General features: G+C 42.8%; 1 protein-coding gene across 1 annotated transcript in view; it reads left to right on the top strand.

Annotated features, from left to right (window-relative positions):
- The window catches only part of LOC112230700 (replication protein A 70 kDa DNA-binding subunit-like), a 93,381-nt gene that overhangs the window by 57,249 nt on the left and 18,632 nt on the right, over positions 1-17,500 (top strand). Inside the window, exon 10 of the mRNA XM_042311230.1 lies at positions 17,451-17,500. This exon is cut by the window's right edge and continues 127 nt beyond it. Coding sequence (XP_042167164.1) covers positions 17,451-17,500 — 50 coding nt within the window. The remainder of the gene's footprint in view (positions 1-17,450) is intronic.

The following is a 17,500-nucleotide window of genomic DNA, read 5'->3' as shown; positions in this document are numbered from 1 at the left end:
CAAACACACACAGCAGCTGGAAAATAGGGGAATTCCAATTACAGGGTTTTACTTACAAATAATCAAATTCAGCATTCTGCTTTCATCCAAAACACTCTACCCCCAAGGTTACAGTGTGTGTGTGTGTGTGTGTGTGTGTGTGTGTGTGTGTGTGTGTGTGTGTGTGTGTGTGTGTGTGTGTGTGTGTGTGTGTGTGTGTGTGTGTGTGTGTGTGTGTGTGTGTGTGTGTGTGTGTGTGTGTGTGTGTATTTTTTTTATTGACAGTTACAGCAGAGCTCTTGACAAGTTAGACAGCTGAGGTAGTAGCTTATGATTAAAACAGGAAGCTATTTCATCTAACATCTACAGGAAATACATGATTGATATTTTGATGTGCAACCTGTTATGAGATGTACTTTTGGTTCTTCAGAGAATTTGCCCACATCTTTGTTCATAATGGCCAATAGGCAATAGTATTCACCAGCTGAGGAAGTAGGTAGACTTAGCTAGATTGCTAACTCTAAACATGATATTGTTGCTTGGTAACCATGTAGGCTAAAAGATTAATTTATCAGTAAATAAAGGCTAACGTCCCATAAAAACTTTCTACTTTTAGGCCTAGGCTATTTGATGTAGGCCTATTCACTGCAAATGGTGCGGTTCGCTTTACTCCACTATGCAGGTGCATCAAAGCCGTACCAACTACTATCTACTCCGGTTGTAAAGTGGTGCCATGAGGTCCATACTAAGAGGGGAGAAACGCATGATATACTCACAGCTGTCATTCTGCTCTCGGTAACCAGAACAACAGTAGTTGCTTTGAAAACGGTGTTTTGCTTGTGCTTCTCAGAATTCATCTCTCCCTCCACCGTGTGCACAGTGGGGAGAGGGAGTGAGAGTCAGCAGCCAACCAGGACAGGAAGATACTTTCATTGCAGGAATCAACATGAAGCATAGTATTACTATTACTGTTGACCAGGGCTCTCCAACCCTGTTCCTGGAGAGATGCCCTCCTGTAGGTTTTAACTCCAACCCTGTTCCTGGAGAGATGCCCTCCTGTAGGTTTTAACTCCAACCCTGTTCCTGGAGAGATGCCCTCCTGTAGGTTTTAACTCCAACCCTGTTCCTGGAGAGATGCCCTCCTGTAGGTTTTAACTCCAACCCTGTTCCTGGAGAGATGCCCTCCTGTAGGTTTTAACTCCAACCCTGTTCCTGGAGAGATGCCCTCCTGTAGGTTTTAACTCCAACCCTGTTCCTGGAGAGATGCCCTCCTGATGCTTTTAACTTAACCCTGTTCCTGGAGAGATGCCCTCCTGTGTGGTTTTAACTCCAACCCTGTTCCTGGTGAGATGCCCTCCTGTGGTTTTGTGTGTGTGTGTGTTGTGTGTGTGTGTGTGTGTGTGTGTGTGTGTTCCTGGACAGGCCAGACCCTGTTCCTGAGAACTACAGAAAGAGGGCAGGCCAGAGAGGAAGAAAGGGGAGGGACTCTGTACACTGAGAACTACAGAAAGTTCCTGGGCAGGCCAGAGAGGAAGAAAGTGAAAGAGGGAGGGACTCTGTACACTGAAACTGTTCCTGAAAGAGATGCAGGCCAGAGAGGTTTTAAGAAAGGGAGAGATGGACTCTGTACACTGAGAACTACAGAAAGAGAGCCTGTTCCTGGAGAGAAGAAAGGGGAGGGACTCTGTACACTGAGAACTACAGAAAGAGAGCAGGCCAGAGAGGAAGAAAGTGAAAGAGGAGGGACTCTGTACACTGAGAACTACAGAAGGAGAGCAGGCCTGAGAGGAAGAAAGTGAAAGGGGAGGGACTCTGTACACTGAGAACTACAGAAAGAGAGCAGGCCAGAGAGGAAGAAAGGGGAGGGACTCTGTACACTGAGAACTACAGAAAGAGAGCAGGCCTGAGAGGAAGAAAGTGAAAGGGGGAGGGACTCTGTACACTGAGAACTACAGAAAGAGAGCAGGCCAGAGGAAGAAGGGGAAAGGGGAGGGACTCTGTACACTGAGAACTACAGAAAGAGAGCAGGCCAGAGAGGAAGAAGGGGAAAGGGGAGGGACTCTGTTCACTGAGAACTACAGAAAGAGGGCAGGCCAGAGAGGAAGAAAGTGAAAGGGGGAGGGACTCTGTACACTGAGAACTACAGAAGGAGAGCAGGCCAGAGAGGAAGAAGGGGAAAGGGGGAGGGACTCTGTACACTGAGAACTACAGAAAGAGAGCAGGCCAGAGAGGAAGAAGGGGAAAAAGAGAGGGAGGTAAAAAAGGAGAAAGCTACAAAGGGGGATTAAGGTAGATAGTCATCTAACCTCATCTCTCGCTTCAAAATCTATCCATCTCTCAAACTCTCCATTTCTCTCTCCCTCTGTCCCATATCATATTCTCAACCTCTCTTATTCTGTTATTTCCTGCTCTAACATTCTTTCATTCCAACCTACCAATTCTGAGATTCCAACATCATAAATTTCTACCATTATGTAATTCTAAATCAGAGTTCTGGGAGCGTGACGACTCCAGGAAGACAGAGGGTGGTGGGAGGAGTTGAATCAGAGTTCTGGGAGCGTGACGACTCCAGGAAGACAGAGGGTGGTGGGAGGAGTTGAATCTTCTGGGAGCGTGACGACTCCAGGAAGACAGAGGGTGGTGGGAGGAGTTGAATCAGAGTTCTGGGAGCGTGACGACTCCAGGAAGACAGAGGGTGGTGGGAGGAGTTGAATCAGAGTTCTGGGAGCCTGATGACTCCAGGAAGACAGAGGGTGGTGGGAGGTTGAATCAGAGTTCTGGGAGCGTGACGACTCCAGGAAGACAGAGGGTGGTGGGAGGAGTTGAATCAGAGTTCTGGGAGCCTGATGACTCCAGGAAGACAGAGGGTGGTGGGAGGAGTTGAATCAGAGTTCTGGGAGCGTGACACTCCAGGAAGACAGAGGGTGGTGGGAGGAGTTGAATCAGAGTTCTGGGAGCGTGACAGACTCCAGGAAGACAGAGGGTGGTGGGAGGAGTTGAATCAGAGTTCTGGGTGCGTGAGACTCCAGGAAGACAGAGGGTGGTGGGAGGAGTTGAATCAGAGTTCTGGAGGTGATGACTCCAGGAAGACAGAGGGTGGTGGGAGGAGTTGAATCAGAGTTCTGGGAGCGTGAGACTCCAGGAAGACAGAGGGTGGTGGGAGGAGTTGAATCAGGTTCTGGGAGCGTGAGACTCCAGGAAGACAGAGGGTGGTGGGAGGAGGAGATCAGAGTTCTGGGAGCGTGACACTCCAGGAAGACAGAGGGTGGTGGGAGGAGTTGAATCAGAGTTCTGGGAGCGTGAGAGGAAGACAGAGGGTGGTGGGAGGAGTTGAATCAGAGTTCTGGGAGCGTGAGAACTCCAGGAAGACAGAGGGTGGTGGGAGGAGTTGAATCAGAGTTCTGGGAGCGTGACGACTCCAGGAAGACAGAGGGTGGTGGGAGGAGTTGAACAGAGTTCTGGGAGCCTGATGACTCCAGGAAGACAGAGGGTGGTGGGAGGAGTTGAATCAGAGTTCTGGGAGCGTGAAGACTCCAGGAAGACAGAGGGTGGTGGGAGGAGTGAGATCAGAGTTCTGGGAGCGTGAGCTCCAGGAAGACAGAGGGTGGTGGGAGGAGTTGAATCAGAGTTCTGGGAGCTGACCTCAGGAAGACAGAGGGTGGTGGGAGGAGTTGAATCAGAGTTCTGGGAGCCTGATGACTCCAGGAAGACAGAGGGTGGTGTGAGGAGTTGAATCAAAGTTCTGGGAGCGTGACGACTCCAGGAAGACTGGTGGGAGGAGTTGAATCAGAGTTCTGGGAGCGTGAACTCCAGGAAGACAGAGGGTGGTGGGAGGAGTTGAATCAGAGTTCTGGGTGCGTAACTCCAGGAAGACAGAGGGTGGTGGGAGGAGTGAGATCAGAGTTCTGGGAGCGTGACGACTCCAGGAAGACAGACAGGGTGGTGGGAGGAGTTGAATCAGAGTTCTGGGAGCGTGATTCCAGGAAGACAGAGGGTGGTGGGAGGAGTTGAATCAGAGTTCTGGGAGCGTGACATTAGGAAGACAGAGGGTGGTGGGAGGAGTTGAAATCAGAGTTCTGGGAGCCTGATGACTCCAGGAAGACAGAGGGTGGTGGGAGGAGTTGAATCAGAGTTCTGGGAGCGTGACGACTCCAGGAAGACAGAGGGTGGTGGGAGGAGTGAGATCAGAGTTCTGGGAGCGTGACGACTCCAGGAAGACAGAGGGTGGTGGGAGGAGTTGAATCAGAGTTCTGGGAGCGTGATGACTCCAGGAAGACAGAGGGTGGTGGGAGGAGTTGAATCAGAGTTCTGGGAGCGTGACGACTCCAGGAAGACAGAGGGTGGTGGGAGGAGTTGAATCAGAGTTCTGGGAGCCTGATGACTCCAGGAAGACAGAGGGTGGTGGGAGGAGTTGAATCAGAGTTCTGGGAGCGTGATGACTCCAGGAAGACAGAGGGTGGTGGGAGGAGTTGAATCAGAGTTCTGGGAGCGTGACGACTCCAGGAAGACAGAGGGTGGTGGGAGGAGTTGAATCAGAGTTCTGGGAGCGTGACGACTCCAGGAAGACAGAGGGTGGTGGGAGGAGTTGAATCAGAGTTCTGGGTGCGTGAGTGGTGGGAGGATCAGAGTTCTGGGAGCGTGACGACTCCAGGAAGACAGAGGGTGGTGGGAGGAGTTGAATCAGAGTTCTGGGAGCGTGACGACTCCAGGAAGACAGAGGGTGGTGGGAGGAGTTGAATCAGAGTTCTGGGAGCGTGACGACTCCAGGAAGACAGAGGGTGTTGGGAGGAGTTGAATCAGAGTTCTGGGAGCGTGACGACTCCAGGGTAGAGTGGAAGACAGAGGGTAGAGTGGTTTGGGAGGTCGGCAAAGCTGGGGGGGGAATGCCACTAATTAGACTTTTGTCGTTAACTCTCTTGTCAGTCTCATTAGGGTTCTGGGAAAGAGCAGAGATGTCTGGGGATGTGTCCCAAATATCATCCTATTTCCTATATAGTTTTCTTCTTTGACCAGGGCCCTATTTGACGCCCTATTGGGACAGGGTGTATATAAAGGGGGTCATTTTGGGTACAACCCGGGACAGATGATTTGGGTCTGAGTCACTGTAGCCTGCAGGGTTAAAGAAGTCAAAGCTCGTTGAGCCCTAATGTAATGTGGTGTGTCAAGTATAGGTCAAAGGTCATTGAACCTGATGGTAACATGTTGTGTTCTGTAAAGGTCAAAGTGACAATGGACATCAACTTCTCTGGGACAGACCTACTCTCGAACGATTGAGTAGGTACACACACACACACACACACACACACACACACACACACAAACAGGAACTGTTATTGATGTGCTCTAATTACCTCTGTGTTCAGGGATAATTAGTCCTCACTGTGTCAGTAAATGTCTACTTGCCTCAGTCCCTGTCTAAAAGACTGTGAACCTAAAAAGCTACACACACCTTCCATTCACCCTTTCATTTGTACCTGTCACAAACACACATAAACACACACGATCACGCGCACACACACACACACACACACACACACACACACACATGCTCTTCCTACAGTACTTGTCTCTTCCTACAGTACTTATCTCTTCCTACAGTAGTTGTCTCTTCCTACAGTAGTTGTCTCTTCCTACAGTAGTTGTCTCTTCCTACAGTAGTTGTCTCTTCCTACAGTACTTGTCTCTTCCTACAGTAGTTGTCTCTTCCTACAGTAGTTGTCTCTTCCTACAGTAGTTGTCTCTTCCTACAGTAGTTGTCTCTTCCTACAGTAGTTGTCTCTTCCTACAGTAGTACAGTACTTGTCTCTTCCTACAGTAGTTGTCTCTTCCTACAGTAGTCAGTACTTGTCTCTTCCTACAGTAGTTGTCTCTTCCTACAGTAGTTGTCTCTTCCTACAGTAGTTGTCTCTTCCTACAGTAGTTGTCTCTTCCTACAGTAGTTGTCTCTTCCTACAGTACTTGTCTCTTCCTACAGTAGTTGTCTCTTCCTACAGTAGTTGTCTCTTCCTACAGTAGTTGTCTCTTCCTACAGTAGTTATCTCTTCCTACAGTAGTTGTCTCTTCCTACAGTAGTTGTCTCTTCCTACAGTAGTTGTCTCTTCCTACAGTAGTTGTCTCTTCCTACAGTAGTTATCTCTTCCTACAGTACTTGTCTCTTCCTACAGTAGTTGTCTCTTCCTACAGTAGTTGTCTCTTCCTACAGTACTTGTCTCTTCCTACAGTAGTTGTCTCTTCCTACAGTAGTTGTCTCTTCCTACAGTAGTTGTCTCTTCCTACAGTAGTTGTCTCTTCCTACAGTAGTTGTCTCTTCCTACAGTAGTTGTTCAGTACTTGTCTCTTCCTAGTTGTCTCTTCCTACAGTAGTCTCTTCCTACAGTAGTTGTCTCTTCCTACAGTAGTTGTCTCTTCCTACAGTACTTGTCTCTTCCTACAGTAGTTGTCTCTTCCTACAGTACTTGTCTCTTCCTACAGTAGTTGTCTCTTCCTACAGTACTTGTCTCTTCCTACAGTAGTTGTCTCTTCCTACAGTAGTTGTCTCTTCCTACAGTAGTTCTCTTTCTTCAGTACTTGTTTTGTCCACACAGGATGATTATAGTGACACTTAGAGATATAAAACACACAACCACCTGTAAACAGTAAGTACTGGTCCCACCTATTTAGTTTAGTATCGATGTTGCATGCCATCTTTCTCTGTGTGTGTGTGTGTGTGTGTGTGTGTGTGTGTGTGTGTGTGTGTGTGTGTGTGTGTGTGTGTGTGTGTGTGTGTGTGTGTGTGTGTGTGTGTGTGTGTTGTGTGTGTTATTCTACCAGGCATGTCTCTGGTATTTAACTGTGTGGTAATGTTGTGTTGCTCTACCAGGCATGTCTCTGGTATTTAACTGTGTGGTAATGTTGTGTTACTCTACCAGGCATGTCTCTGGTATTTAACTGTGTTTTAATGTTGTGTTACTCTACCAGGCATGTCTCTGGTATTTAACTGTGTGGTAATGTTGTGTTGCTCTACCAGGCATGTCTCTGGTATTTAACTGTGTGGTAATGTTGTGTTGCTCTACCAGGCATGTCTCTGGTATTTAACTGTGTGGTAATGTTGTGTTGCTCTACCAGGCATGTCTCTGGTATTTAACTGTGTGGTAATGTTGTGTTACTCTACCAGGCATGTCTCTGGTATTTAACTGTGTGGTAATGTTGTGTTACTCTACCAGGCATGTCTCTGGTATTTAACTGTGTGGTAATGTTGTGTTACTCTACCAGGCATGTCTCTGGTATTTAACTGTGTTTTAATGTTGTGTTACTCTACCAGGCATGTCTCTGGTATTTAACTGTGTTTAATGTTGTGTTACTCTACCAGGCATGTCTCTGGTATTTAACTGTGTTTTAATGTTGTGTTACTCTACCAGGCATGTCTCTGGTATTTAACTGTGTTTTAATGTTGTGTTACTCTACCAGGCATGTCTCTGGTATTTAACTGTGTTTTAATGTTGTGTTACTCTACCAGGCATGTCTCTGGTATTTAACTGTGTGGTAATGTTGTGTTACTCTACCAGGCATGTCTCTGGTATTTAACTGTGTGGTAATGTTGTGTTACTCTACCAGGCATGTCTCTGGTATTTAACTGTGTGGTAATGTTGTGTTACTCTACCAGGCATGTCTCTGGTATTTAACTATGTTTTAATGTTGTGTTACTCTACCAGGCATGTCTCTGGTATTTAACTGTGTTTTAATGTTGTGTTACTCTACCAGGCATGTCTCTGGTATTTAACTGTGTTTTAAATGTTGTGTTACTCTACCAGGCATGTCTCTGGTATTTAACTGTGTTTTAATGTTGTGTTACTCTACCAGGCATGTCTCTGGTATTTAACTGTGTGGTAATGTTGTGTTACTCTACCAGGCATGTCTCTGGTATTTAACTGTGTTTTAATGTTGTGTTACTCTACCAGGCATGTCTCTGGTATTTAACTGTGTTTTAATGTTGTGTTACTCTACCAGGCATGTCTCTGGTATTTAACTGTGTGATAATGTTGTGTTGCTCTACCAGGCATGTCTCTGGTATTTAACTGGTTGGTAATGTTGTGTTACTCTACCAGGCATGTCTCTGGTATTTAACTGTGTTTTAATGTTGTGTTACTCTACCAGGCATGTCTCTGGTATTTAACTGTGTTTAATGTTGTGTTACTCTACCAGGCATGTCTCTGGTATTTAACTGTGTTTTAATGTTGTGTTACTCTACCAGGCATGTCTCTGGTATTTAACTGTGTTTTAATGTTGTGTTACTCTACCAGGCATGTCTCTGGTATTTAACTGTGTGTGTTAATGTTGTGTTACTCTACCAGGCATGTCTCTGGTATTTAACTGTGTTTTAATGTTGTGTTACTCTACCAGGCATGTCTCTGGTATTTAACTGTGTTTTAATGTTGTGTTACTCTACCAGGCATGTCTCTGGTATTTAACTGTGTGGTAATGTTGTGTTACTCTACCAGGCATGTCTCTGGTATTTAACTGTGTGGTAATGTTGTGTTACTCTACCAGGCATGTCTCTGGTATTTAACTGTGTCTCTGGTAATGTTGTGTTACTCTACCAGGCATGTCTCTGGTATTTAACTGTGTTTTAATGTTGTGTTACTCTACCAGGCATGTCTCTGGTATTTAACTGTGTTTTAATGTTGTGTTACTCTACCAGGCATGTCTCTGGTATTTAACTGTGTGGTAATGTTGTGTTACTCTACCAGGCATGTCTCTGGTATTTAACTGTGTTTTAATGTTGTGTTACTCTACCAGGCATGTCTCTGGTATTTAACTGTGTTTTAATGTTGTGTTACTCTACCAGGCATGTCTCTGGTATTTAACTGTGTGATAATGTTGTGTTGTTACCAGGCATGTCTCTGGTATTTAACAGGCAATGTTGTGTTACTCTACCAGGCATGTCTGGTATTTAACTGTGTTTAATGTTGTGTTACTCTACCAGGCATGTCTCTGGTATTTAACTGTGTTTTAATGTTGTGTTACTCTACCAGGCATGTCTCTGGTATTTAACTGTGTTTTAATGTTGTGTTACTCTACCAGGCATGTCTCTGGTATTTAACTGTGTTTTAATGTTGTGTTACTCTACCAGGCATGTCTCTGGTATTTAACTGTGTTTTAATGTTGTGTTACTCTACCAGGCATGTCTCTGGTATTTAACTGTGTTTTAATGTTGTGTTACTCTACCAGGCATGTCTCTGGTATTTAACTGTGTTTTAATGTTGTGTTACTCTACCAGGCATGTCTCTGGTATTTAACTGTGTTTTAATGTTGTGTTACTCTACCAGGCATGTCTCTGGTATTTAACTGTGTGGTAATGTTGTGTTGTGTCTACCAGGCATGTCTCTGGTATTTAACTGTGTGGTAATGTTGTGTTACTCTACCAGGCATGTCTCTGGTATTTAACTGTGTTTTAATGTTGTGTTACTCTACCAGGCATGTCTCTGGTATTTAACTGTGTTTTAATGTTGTGTTACTCTACCAGGCATGTCTCTGGTATTTAACTGTGTTTTAATGTTGTGTTACTCTACCAGGCATGTCTCTGGTATTTAACTGTGTTTTAATGTTGTGTTACTCTACCAGGCATGTCTCTGGTATTTAACTGTGTTTTAATGTTGTGTTACTCTACCAGGCATGTCTCTGGTATTTAACTGTGTGGTAATGTTGTGTTGCTCTACCAGGCATGTCTCTGGTATTTAACTGTTGGTAATGTTGTGTTACTCTACCAGGCATGTCTCTGGTATTTAACTGTGTTTTAATGTTGTGTTACTCTACCAGGCATGTCTCTGGTATTTAACTGGTTGGTAATGTTGTGTTGCTCTACCAGGCATGTCTCTGGTATTTAACTGTGTTTTAATGTTGTGTTACTCTACCAGGCATGTCTCTGGTATTTAACTGTGTTTTAATGTTGTGTTACTCTACCAGGCATGTCTCTGGTATTTAACTGTGTGGTAATGTTGTGTTACTCTACCAGGCATGTCTCTGGTATTTAACTGTGTTTTAATGTTGTGTTACTCTACCAGGCATGTCTCTGGTATTTAACTGTGTTTTAATGTTGTGTTACTCTACCAGGCATGTCTCTGGTATTTAACTGTGTGATAATGTTGTGTTGCTCTACCAGGCATGTCTCTGGTATTTAACTGTTGGTAATGTTGTGTTACTCTGGCATGTCTCTGGTATTTAACTGTGTTTTAATGTTGTGTTACTCTACCAGGCATGTCTCTGGTATTTAACTGTGTTTTAATGTTGGTAATGTTGTGTTACTCTACCAGGCATGTCTCTGGTATTTAACTGTGTTTTAATGTTGTGTTACTCTACCAGGCATGTCTCTGGTATTTAACTGTGTTTTAATGTTGTGTTACTCTACCAGGCATGTCTCTGGTATTTAACTGTGTTTTAATGTTGTGTTACTCTACCAGGCATGTCTCTGGTATTTAACTGTGTTTTAATGTTGTGTTACTCTACCAGGCATGTCTCTGGTATTTAACTGTGTTTTAATGTTGTGTTACTCTACCAGGCATGTCTCTGGTATTTAACTGTGTTTTAATGTTGTGTTACTCTACCAGGCATGTCTCTGGTATTTAACTGTGTTTTAATGTTGTGTTACTCTACCAGGCATGTCTCTGGTATTTAACTGTGTTTTAATGTTGTGTTACTCTACCAGGCATGTCTCTGGTATTTAACTGTGTGGTAATGTTGTGTTACTCTACCAGGCATGTCTCTGGTATTTAACTGTGTGGTAATGTTGTTTTACTCTACCTGGCATGTCTCTGGTATTTAACTGTGTTTTAATGTTGTGTTACTCTACCAGGCATGTCTCTGGTATTTAACTGGTTGGTAATGTTGTGTTGCTCTACCAGTTATGTCTCTGGTATTTAACTGGTTGGTAATGTTGTGTTACTCTACCAGGCATGTCTCTGGTATTTAACTGGTTGGTAATGTTGTGTTACTCTACCAGGCATGTCTCTGGTATTTAACTGTGTGGTAATGTTGTGTTACTCTACCAGGCATGTCTCTGGTATTTAACTGTGTGGTAATGTTGTGTTACTCTACCAGGCATGTCTCTGGTATTTAACTATGTTTTAATGTTGTGTTGCTCTACCAGGCATGTCTCTGGTATTTAACTGTGTTTTAATGTTGTGTTACTCTACCAGGCATGTCTCTGGTATTTAACTGTGTTTTAATGTTGTGTTACTCTACCAGGCATGTCTCTGGTATTTAACTGTGTGGTAATGTTGTGTTGCTCTACCAGGCATGTCTCTGGTATTTAACTGGTTGGTAATGTTGTGTTACTCTACCAGGCATGTCTCTGGTATTTAACTGTGTTTTAATGTTGTGTTACTCTACCAGGCATGTCTCTGGTATTTAACTGGTTGGTAATGTTGTGTTGCTCTACCAGGCATGTCTCTGGTATTTAACTGGTTGGTAATGTTGTGTTACTCTACCAGGCATGTCTCTGGTATTTAACTGTGTGGTAATGTTGTGTTACTCTACCAGGCATGTCTCTGGTATTTAACTGTGTGGTAATGTTGTGTTACTCTACCAGGCATGTCTCTGGTATTTAACTGTGTGGTAATGTTGTGTTACTCTACCAGGCATGTCTCTGGTATTTAACTATGTTTTAATGTTGTGTTACTCTACCAGGCATGTCTCTGGTATTTAACTGTGTTTTAATGTTGTGTTACTCTACCAGGCATGTCTCTGGTATTTAACTGTGTTTTAATGTTGTGTTACTCTACCAGGCATGTCTCTGGTATTTAACTGTGTGGTAATGTTGTGTTACTCTACCAGGCATGTCTCTGGTATTTAACTGTGTGGTAATGTTGTTTTACTCTACCTGGCATGTCTCTGGTATTTAACTGTGTTTTAATGTTGTGTTACTCTACCAGGCATGTCTCTGGTATTTAACTGTGTTTTAATGTTGTGTTACTCTACCAGGCATGTCTCTGGTATTTAACTGGTTGGTAATGTTGTGTTACTCTACCAGGCATGTCTCTGGTATTTAACTGGTTGGTAATGTTGTGTTACTCTACCAGGCATGTCTCTGGTATTTAACTGTGTGGTAATGTTGTGTTACTCTACCAGGCATGTCTCTGGTATTTAACTGTGTTTTAATGTTGTGTTACTCTACCAGGCATGTCTCTGGTATTTAACTGTGTTTTAATGTTGTGTTACTCTACCAGGCATGTCTCTGGTATTTAACTGTGTGGTAATGTTGTGTTACTCTACCAGGCATGTCTCTGGTATTTAACTGTGTTTTAATGTTGTGTTACTCTACCAGGCATGTCTCTGGTATTTAACTGTGTTTTAATGTTGTGTTACTCTACCAGGCATGTCTCTGGTATTTAACTGTGTGATAATGTTGTGTTGCTCTACCAGGCATGTCTCTGGTATTTAACTGGTTGGTAATGTTGTGTTACTCTACCAGGCATGTCTCTGGTATTTAACTGTGTTTTAATGTTGTGTTGCTCTACCAGGCATGTCTCTGGTATTTAACTGGTTGGTAATGTTGTGTTACTCTACCAGGCATGTCTCTGGTATTTCATTGTGTTTTAATGTTGTGTTACTCTACCAGGCATGTCTCTGGTATTTAACTGTGTTTTAATGTTGTGTTACTCTACCAGGCATGTCTCTGGTATTTAACTGTGTTTTAATGTTGTGTTACTCTACCAGGCATGTCTCTGGTATTTAACTGTGTGGTAATGTTGTGTTACTCTACCAGGCATGTCTCTGGTATTTAACTGTGTGGTAATGTTGTGTTACTCTACCAGGCATGTCTCTGGTATTTAACTGTGTGGTAATGTTGTGTTACTCTACCAGGTATGTCTCTGGTATTTAACTGTGTGGTAATTTTGTGTTACTCTACCAGGCATGTCTCTGGTATTTAACTATGTTTTAATGTTGTGTTACTCTACCAGGCATGTCTCTGGTATTTAACTGTGTTTTAATGTTGTGTTACTCTACCAGGCATGTCTCTGGTATTTAACTGTGTTTTAATGTTGTGTTACTCTACCAGGCATGTCTCTGGTATTTAACTGTGTTTTAATGTTGTGTTACTCTACCAGGCATGTCTCTGGTATTTAACTGTGTTTTAATGTTGTGTTACTCTACCAGGCATGTCTCTGGTATTTAACTGTGTGGTAATGTTGTGTTGCTCTACCAGGCATGTCTCTGGTATTTAACTGGTTGGTAATGTTGTGTTACTCTACCAGGCATGTCTCTGGTATTTAACTGTGTTTTAATGTTGTGTTACTCTACCAGGCATGTCTCTGGTATTTAACTGGTTGGTAATGTTGTGTTGCTCTACCAGGCATGTCTCTGGTATTTAACTGGTTGGTAATGTTGTGTTACTCTACCAGGCATGTCTCTGGTATTTCATTGTGTTTTAATGTTGTGTTACTCTACCAGGCATGTCTCTGGTATTTAACTGTGTTTTAATGTTGTGTTACTCTACCAGGCATGTCTCTGGTATTTAACTGTGTTTTAATGTTGTGTTACTCCAGGCATGTCTCAGGCATGTCTCTGGTATTTAACTGTGTTTTAATGTTGTGTTACTCTACCAGGCATGTCTCTGGTATTTAACTGGTTGGTAATGTTGTGTTACTCTACCAGGCATGTCTCTGGTATTTAACTGTGTTTGTAATGTTGTGTATTTAACTGTGTTAATGTTGTGTTACCAGGCATGTCTCTGGTATTTAACTGGTTGGTAATGTTGTGTTACTCTACCAGGCATGTCTCTGGTATTTAACTGTGGTTTTAATGTTGTGTTACTCTACCAGGCATGTCTCTGGTATTTAACTGTGTTTTAATGTTGTGTTACTCTACCAGGCATGTCTCTGGTATTTAACTGTGTGGTAATGTTGTGTTACTCTACCAGGCATGTCTCTGGTATTTAACTGTGTTTTAATGTTGTGTTACTCTACCAGGCATGTCTCTGGTATTTAACTGTGTTTTAATGTTGTGTTACTCTACCAGGCATGTCTCTGGTATTTAACTGTGTTTTAATGTTGTGTTACTCTACCAGGCATGTCTCTGGTATTTAACTGTGTTTTAATGTTGTAATGTTGTGTTACTCTACCAGGCATGTCTCTGGTATTTAACTGTGTTTTAATGTTGTGTTACTCTACCAGGCATGTCTCTGGTATTTAACTGGTTGGTAATGTTGTGTTACTCTACCAGGCATGTCTCTGGTATTTAACTGTGTGGTAATGTTGTTTTACTCTACCAGGCATGTCTCTGGTATTTAACTGTGTTTTAATGTTGTGTTACTCTACCAGGCATGTCTCTGGTATTTAACTGGTTGGTAATGTTGTGTTGCTCTACCAGGCATGTCTCTGGTATTTAACTGTGTGGTAATGTTGTGTTACTCTACCAGGCATGTCTCTGGTATTTAACTGTGTGGTAATGTTGTGTTACTCTACCAGGCATGTCTCTGGTATTTAACTGTGTTTTAATGTTGTAAGGCATGTCTCTGGTATTTAACTGTGTTTTAATGTTGTGTTACTCTACCAGGCATGTCTCTGGTATTTAACTGTGTTTTAATGTTGTGTTACTCTACCAGGCATGTCTCTGGTATTTAACTGTGTGGTAATGTTGTGTTGCTCTACCAGGCATGTCTCTGGTATTTAACTGGTTGGTAATGTTGTGTTACTCTACCAGGCATGTCTCTGGTATTTAACTGTGTTTTAATGTTGTGTTACTCTACCAGGCATGTCTCTGGTATTTAACTGGTTGGTAATGTTGTGTTGCTCTACCAGGCATGTCTCTGGTATTTAACTGGTTGGTAATGTTGTGTTACTCTGTCTCCAGGCATGTCTCTGGTATTTAACTGTGTGGTAATGTTGTGTTACTCTACCAGGCATGTCTCTGGTATTTAACTGTGTGGTAATGTTGTGTTACTCTACCAGGCATGTCTCTGGTATTTAACTGTGTGGTAATGTTGTGTTACTCTACCAGGCATGTCTCTGGTATTTAACTGTGTTTTAATGTTGTGTTGCTCTACCAGGCATGTCTCTGGTATTTAACTGTGTAATGTTGTGTTAGGCATGTCTCTGGCATGTCTCTGGTATTTAACTGTGTTTTAATGTTGTGTTACTCTACCAGGCATGTCTCTGGTATTTAACTGTGTGGTAATGTTGTGTTACTCTACCAGGCATGTCTCTGGTATTTAACTGTGTGGTAATGTTGTGTTACTCTACCAGGCATGTCTCTGGTATTTAACTGTGTTTTAATGTTGTGTTACTCTACCAGGCATGTCTCTGGTATTTAACTGTGTTTTAATGTTGTGTTACTCTACCAGGCATGTCTCTGGTATTTAACTGGTTGGTAATGTTGTGTTGCTCTACCAGGCATGTCTCTGGTATTTAACTGGTTGGTAATGTTGTGTTACTCTACCAGGCATGTCTCTGGTATTTAACTGTGTTTTTTAATGTTGTGTTACTCTACCAGGCATGTCTCTGGTATTTAACTGGTAACTGGTTGGTAATGTTGTGTTTACTCTACCAGGCATGTCTCTGGTATTTAACTGGTTGGTAATGTTGTGTTACTCTACCAGGCATGTCTCTGGTATTTAACTGTGTTTTAATGTTGTGTTACTCTACCAGGCATGTCTCTGGTATTTAACTGTGTTTTAATGTTGTGTTACTCTACCAGGCATGTCTCTGGTATTTAACTGGTTGTTTTAATGTTGTGTTACTCTACCAGGCATGTCTCTGGTATTTAACTGGTTGGTAATGTTGTGTTGCTCTACCAGGCATGTCTCTGGTATTTAACTGTAATGTTGTGTTACTCTACCAGGCATGTCTCTGGTATTTCATTCATTGTGTTTTAATGTTGTGTTACTCTACCAGGCATGTTTTAATGTTGTGTTACTCTACCAGGCATGTCTCTGGTATTTAACTGTGTTTTAATGTTGTGTTACTCTACCAGGCATGTCTCTGGTATTTAACTGTGTTTTAATGTTGTGTTACTTACCAGGCATGTCTCTGGTATTTAACTGTGTGGTAATGTTGTGTTACTCTACCAGGCATGTCTCTGGTATTTAACTGTGTTTTAATGTTGTGTTACTCTACCAGGCATGTCTCTGGTATTTAACTGTGTTTTAATGTTGTGTTACTCTACCAGGCATGTCTCTGGTATTTAACTGTGTGATAATGTTGTGTTGCTCTACCAGGCATGTCTCTGGTATTTAACTGGTTGGTAATGTTGTGTTACTCTACCAGGCATGTCTCTGGTATTTAACTGTGTTTTAATGTTGTGTTACTCTACCAGGCATGTCTCTGGTATTTAACTGGTTGGTAATGTTGTGTTGCTCTACCAGGCATGTCTCTGGTATTTAACTGTGTTTTAATGTTGTGTTACTCTACCAGGCATGTCTCTGGTATTTAACTGTGTTTTAATGTTGTGTTACTCTACCAGGCATGTCTCTGGTATTTAACTGTGTGATAATGTTGTGTTACTCTACCAGGCATGTCTCTGGTATTTAACTGTGTGATAATGTTGTGTTACTCTACCAGGCATGTCTCTGGTATTTAACTGTGTTTTAATGTTGTGTTACTCTACCAGGCATGTCTCTGGTATTTAACTGTGTTTTAATGTTGTGTTACTCTACCAGGCATGTCTCTGGTATTTAACTGTGTTTTAATGTTGTGTTACTCTACCAGGCATGTCTCTGGTATTTAACTGTGTGATAATGTTGTGTTGCTCTACCAGGCATGTCTCTGGTATTTAACTGGTTGGTAATGTTGTGTTACTCTACCAGGCATGTCTCTGGTATTTAACTGTGTTTTAATGTTGTGTTACTCTACCAGGCATGTCTCTGGTATTTAACTGGTTGGTAATGTTGTGTTGCTCTACCAGGCATGTGTCTGGTATTTAACTGTGTTTTAATGTTGTGTTCCTCTACCAGGCACGCAGCTAGGAGAGAATAGGCTTTATCCTGCTGAATTACCATCTTATGTCTCTACCGCTGTTGAGTCCTAGCTCAAGCCTTAGGTGCTAATAACACCATAAATTATACCAACCTTAGACACATACACACAGGCGGGTACACACATATTCGCTTTCAACTGCAGAGACACGTACACATAATTTTACAAGCTTCTTCTTTATAATTGCATTGCCTTTCGACTGCTTTTGTGACTTGTGCTGCAACTGAAATTCATTTTGAGAAAATGTTGTCCCTGCTATTGTGTGTCTCTCTCTCTGTCTCGGCTTCTCTCTGTGTCTTTCTATATCTGTCTCTCTTTGTCTCTCTGTGTCTCTTACCATCCACTTTCTCTCTCTTTTTGTTGTCCTCTTTTCTCTCTTTTTCCCTCTTTCTCATCTTACCTCCCTCCATCCACCCCTCCTCCATCCATCCCTCCCTCCACCCCCCCTCCATCTCTCTCCCCCTCACTCTCTCTCCTTCTCTCTTTTCCTCTCTCTCTCTCCCCCTCCCTTCTCCCTCTCTACAGGCGGATTATTTCAGCTGTGTAGCCACAGTGTTGTTTAGTGGTAAGGAAAG

Source organism: Oncorhynchus tshawytscha, linkage group LG33, assembly GCF_018296145.1.
Source record: "Oncorhynchus tshawytscha isolate Ot180627B linkage group LG33, Otsh_v2.0, whole genome shotgun sequence".
NCBI lineage: Eukaryota > Metazoa > Chordata > Actinopteri > Salmoniformes > Salmonidae > Oncorhynchus > Oncorhynchus tshawytscha.
This window is presented reverse-complemented; position numbering and strand designations above follow the sequence as displayed.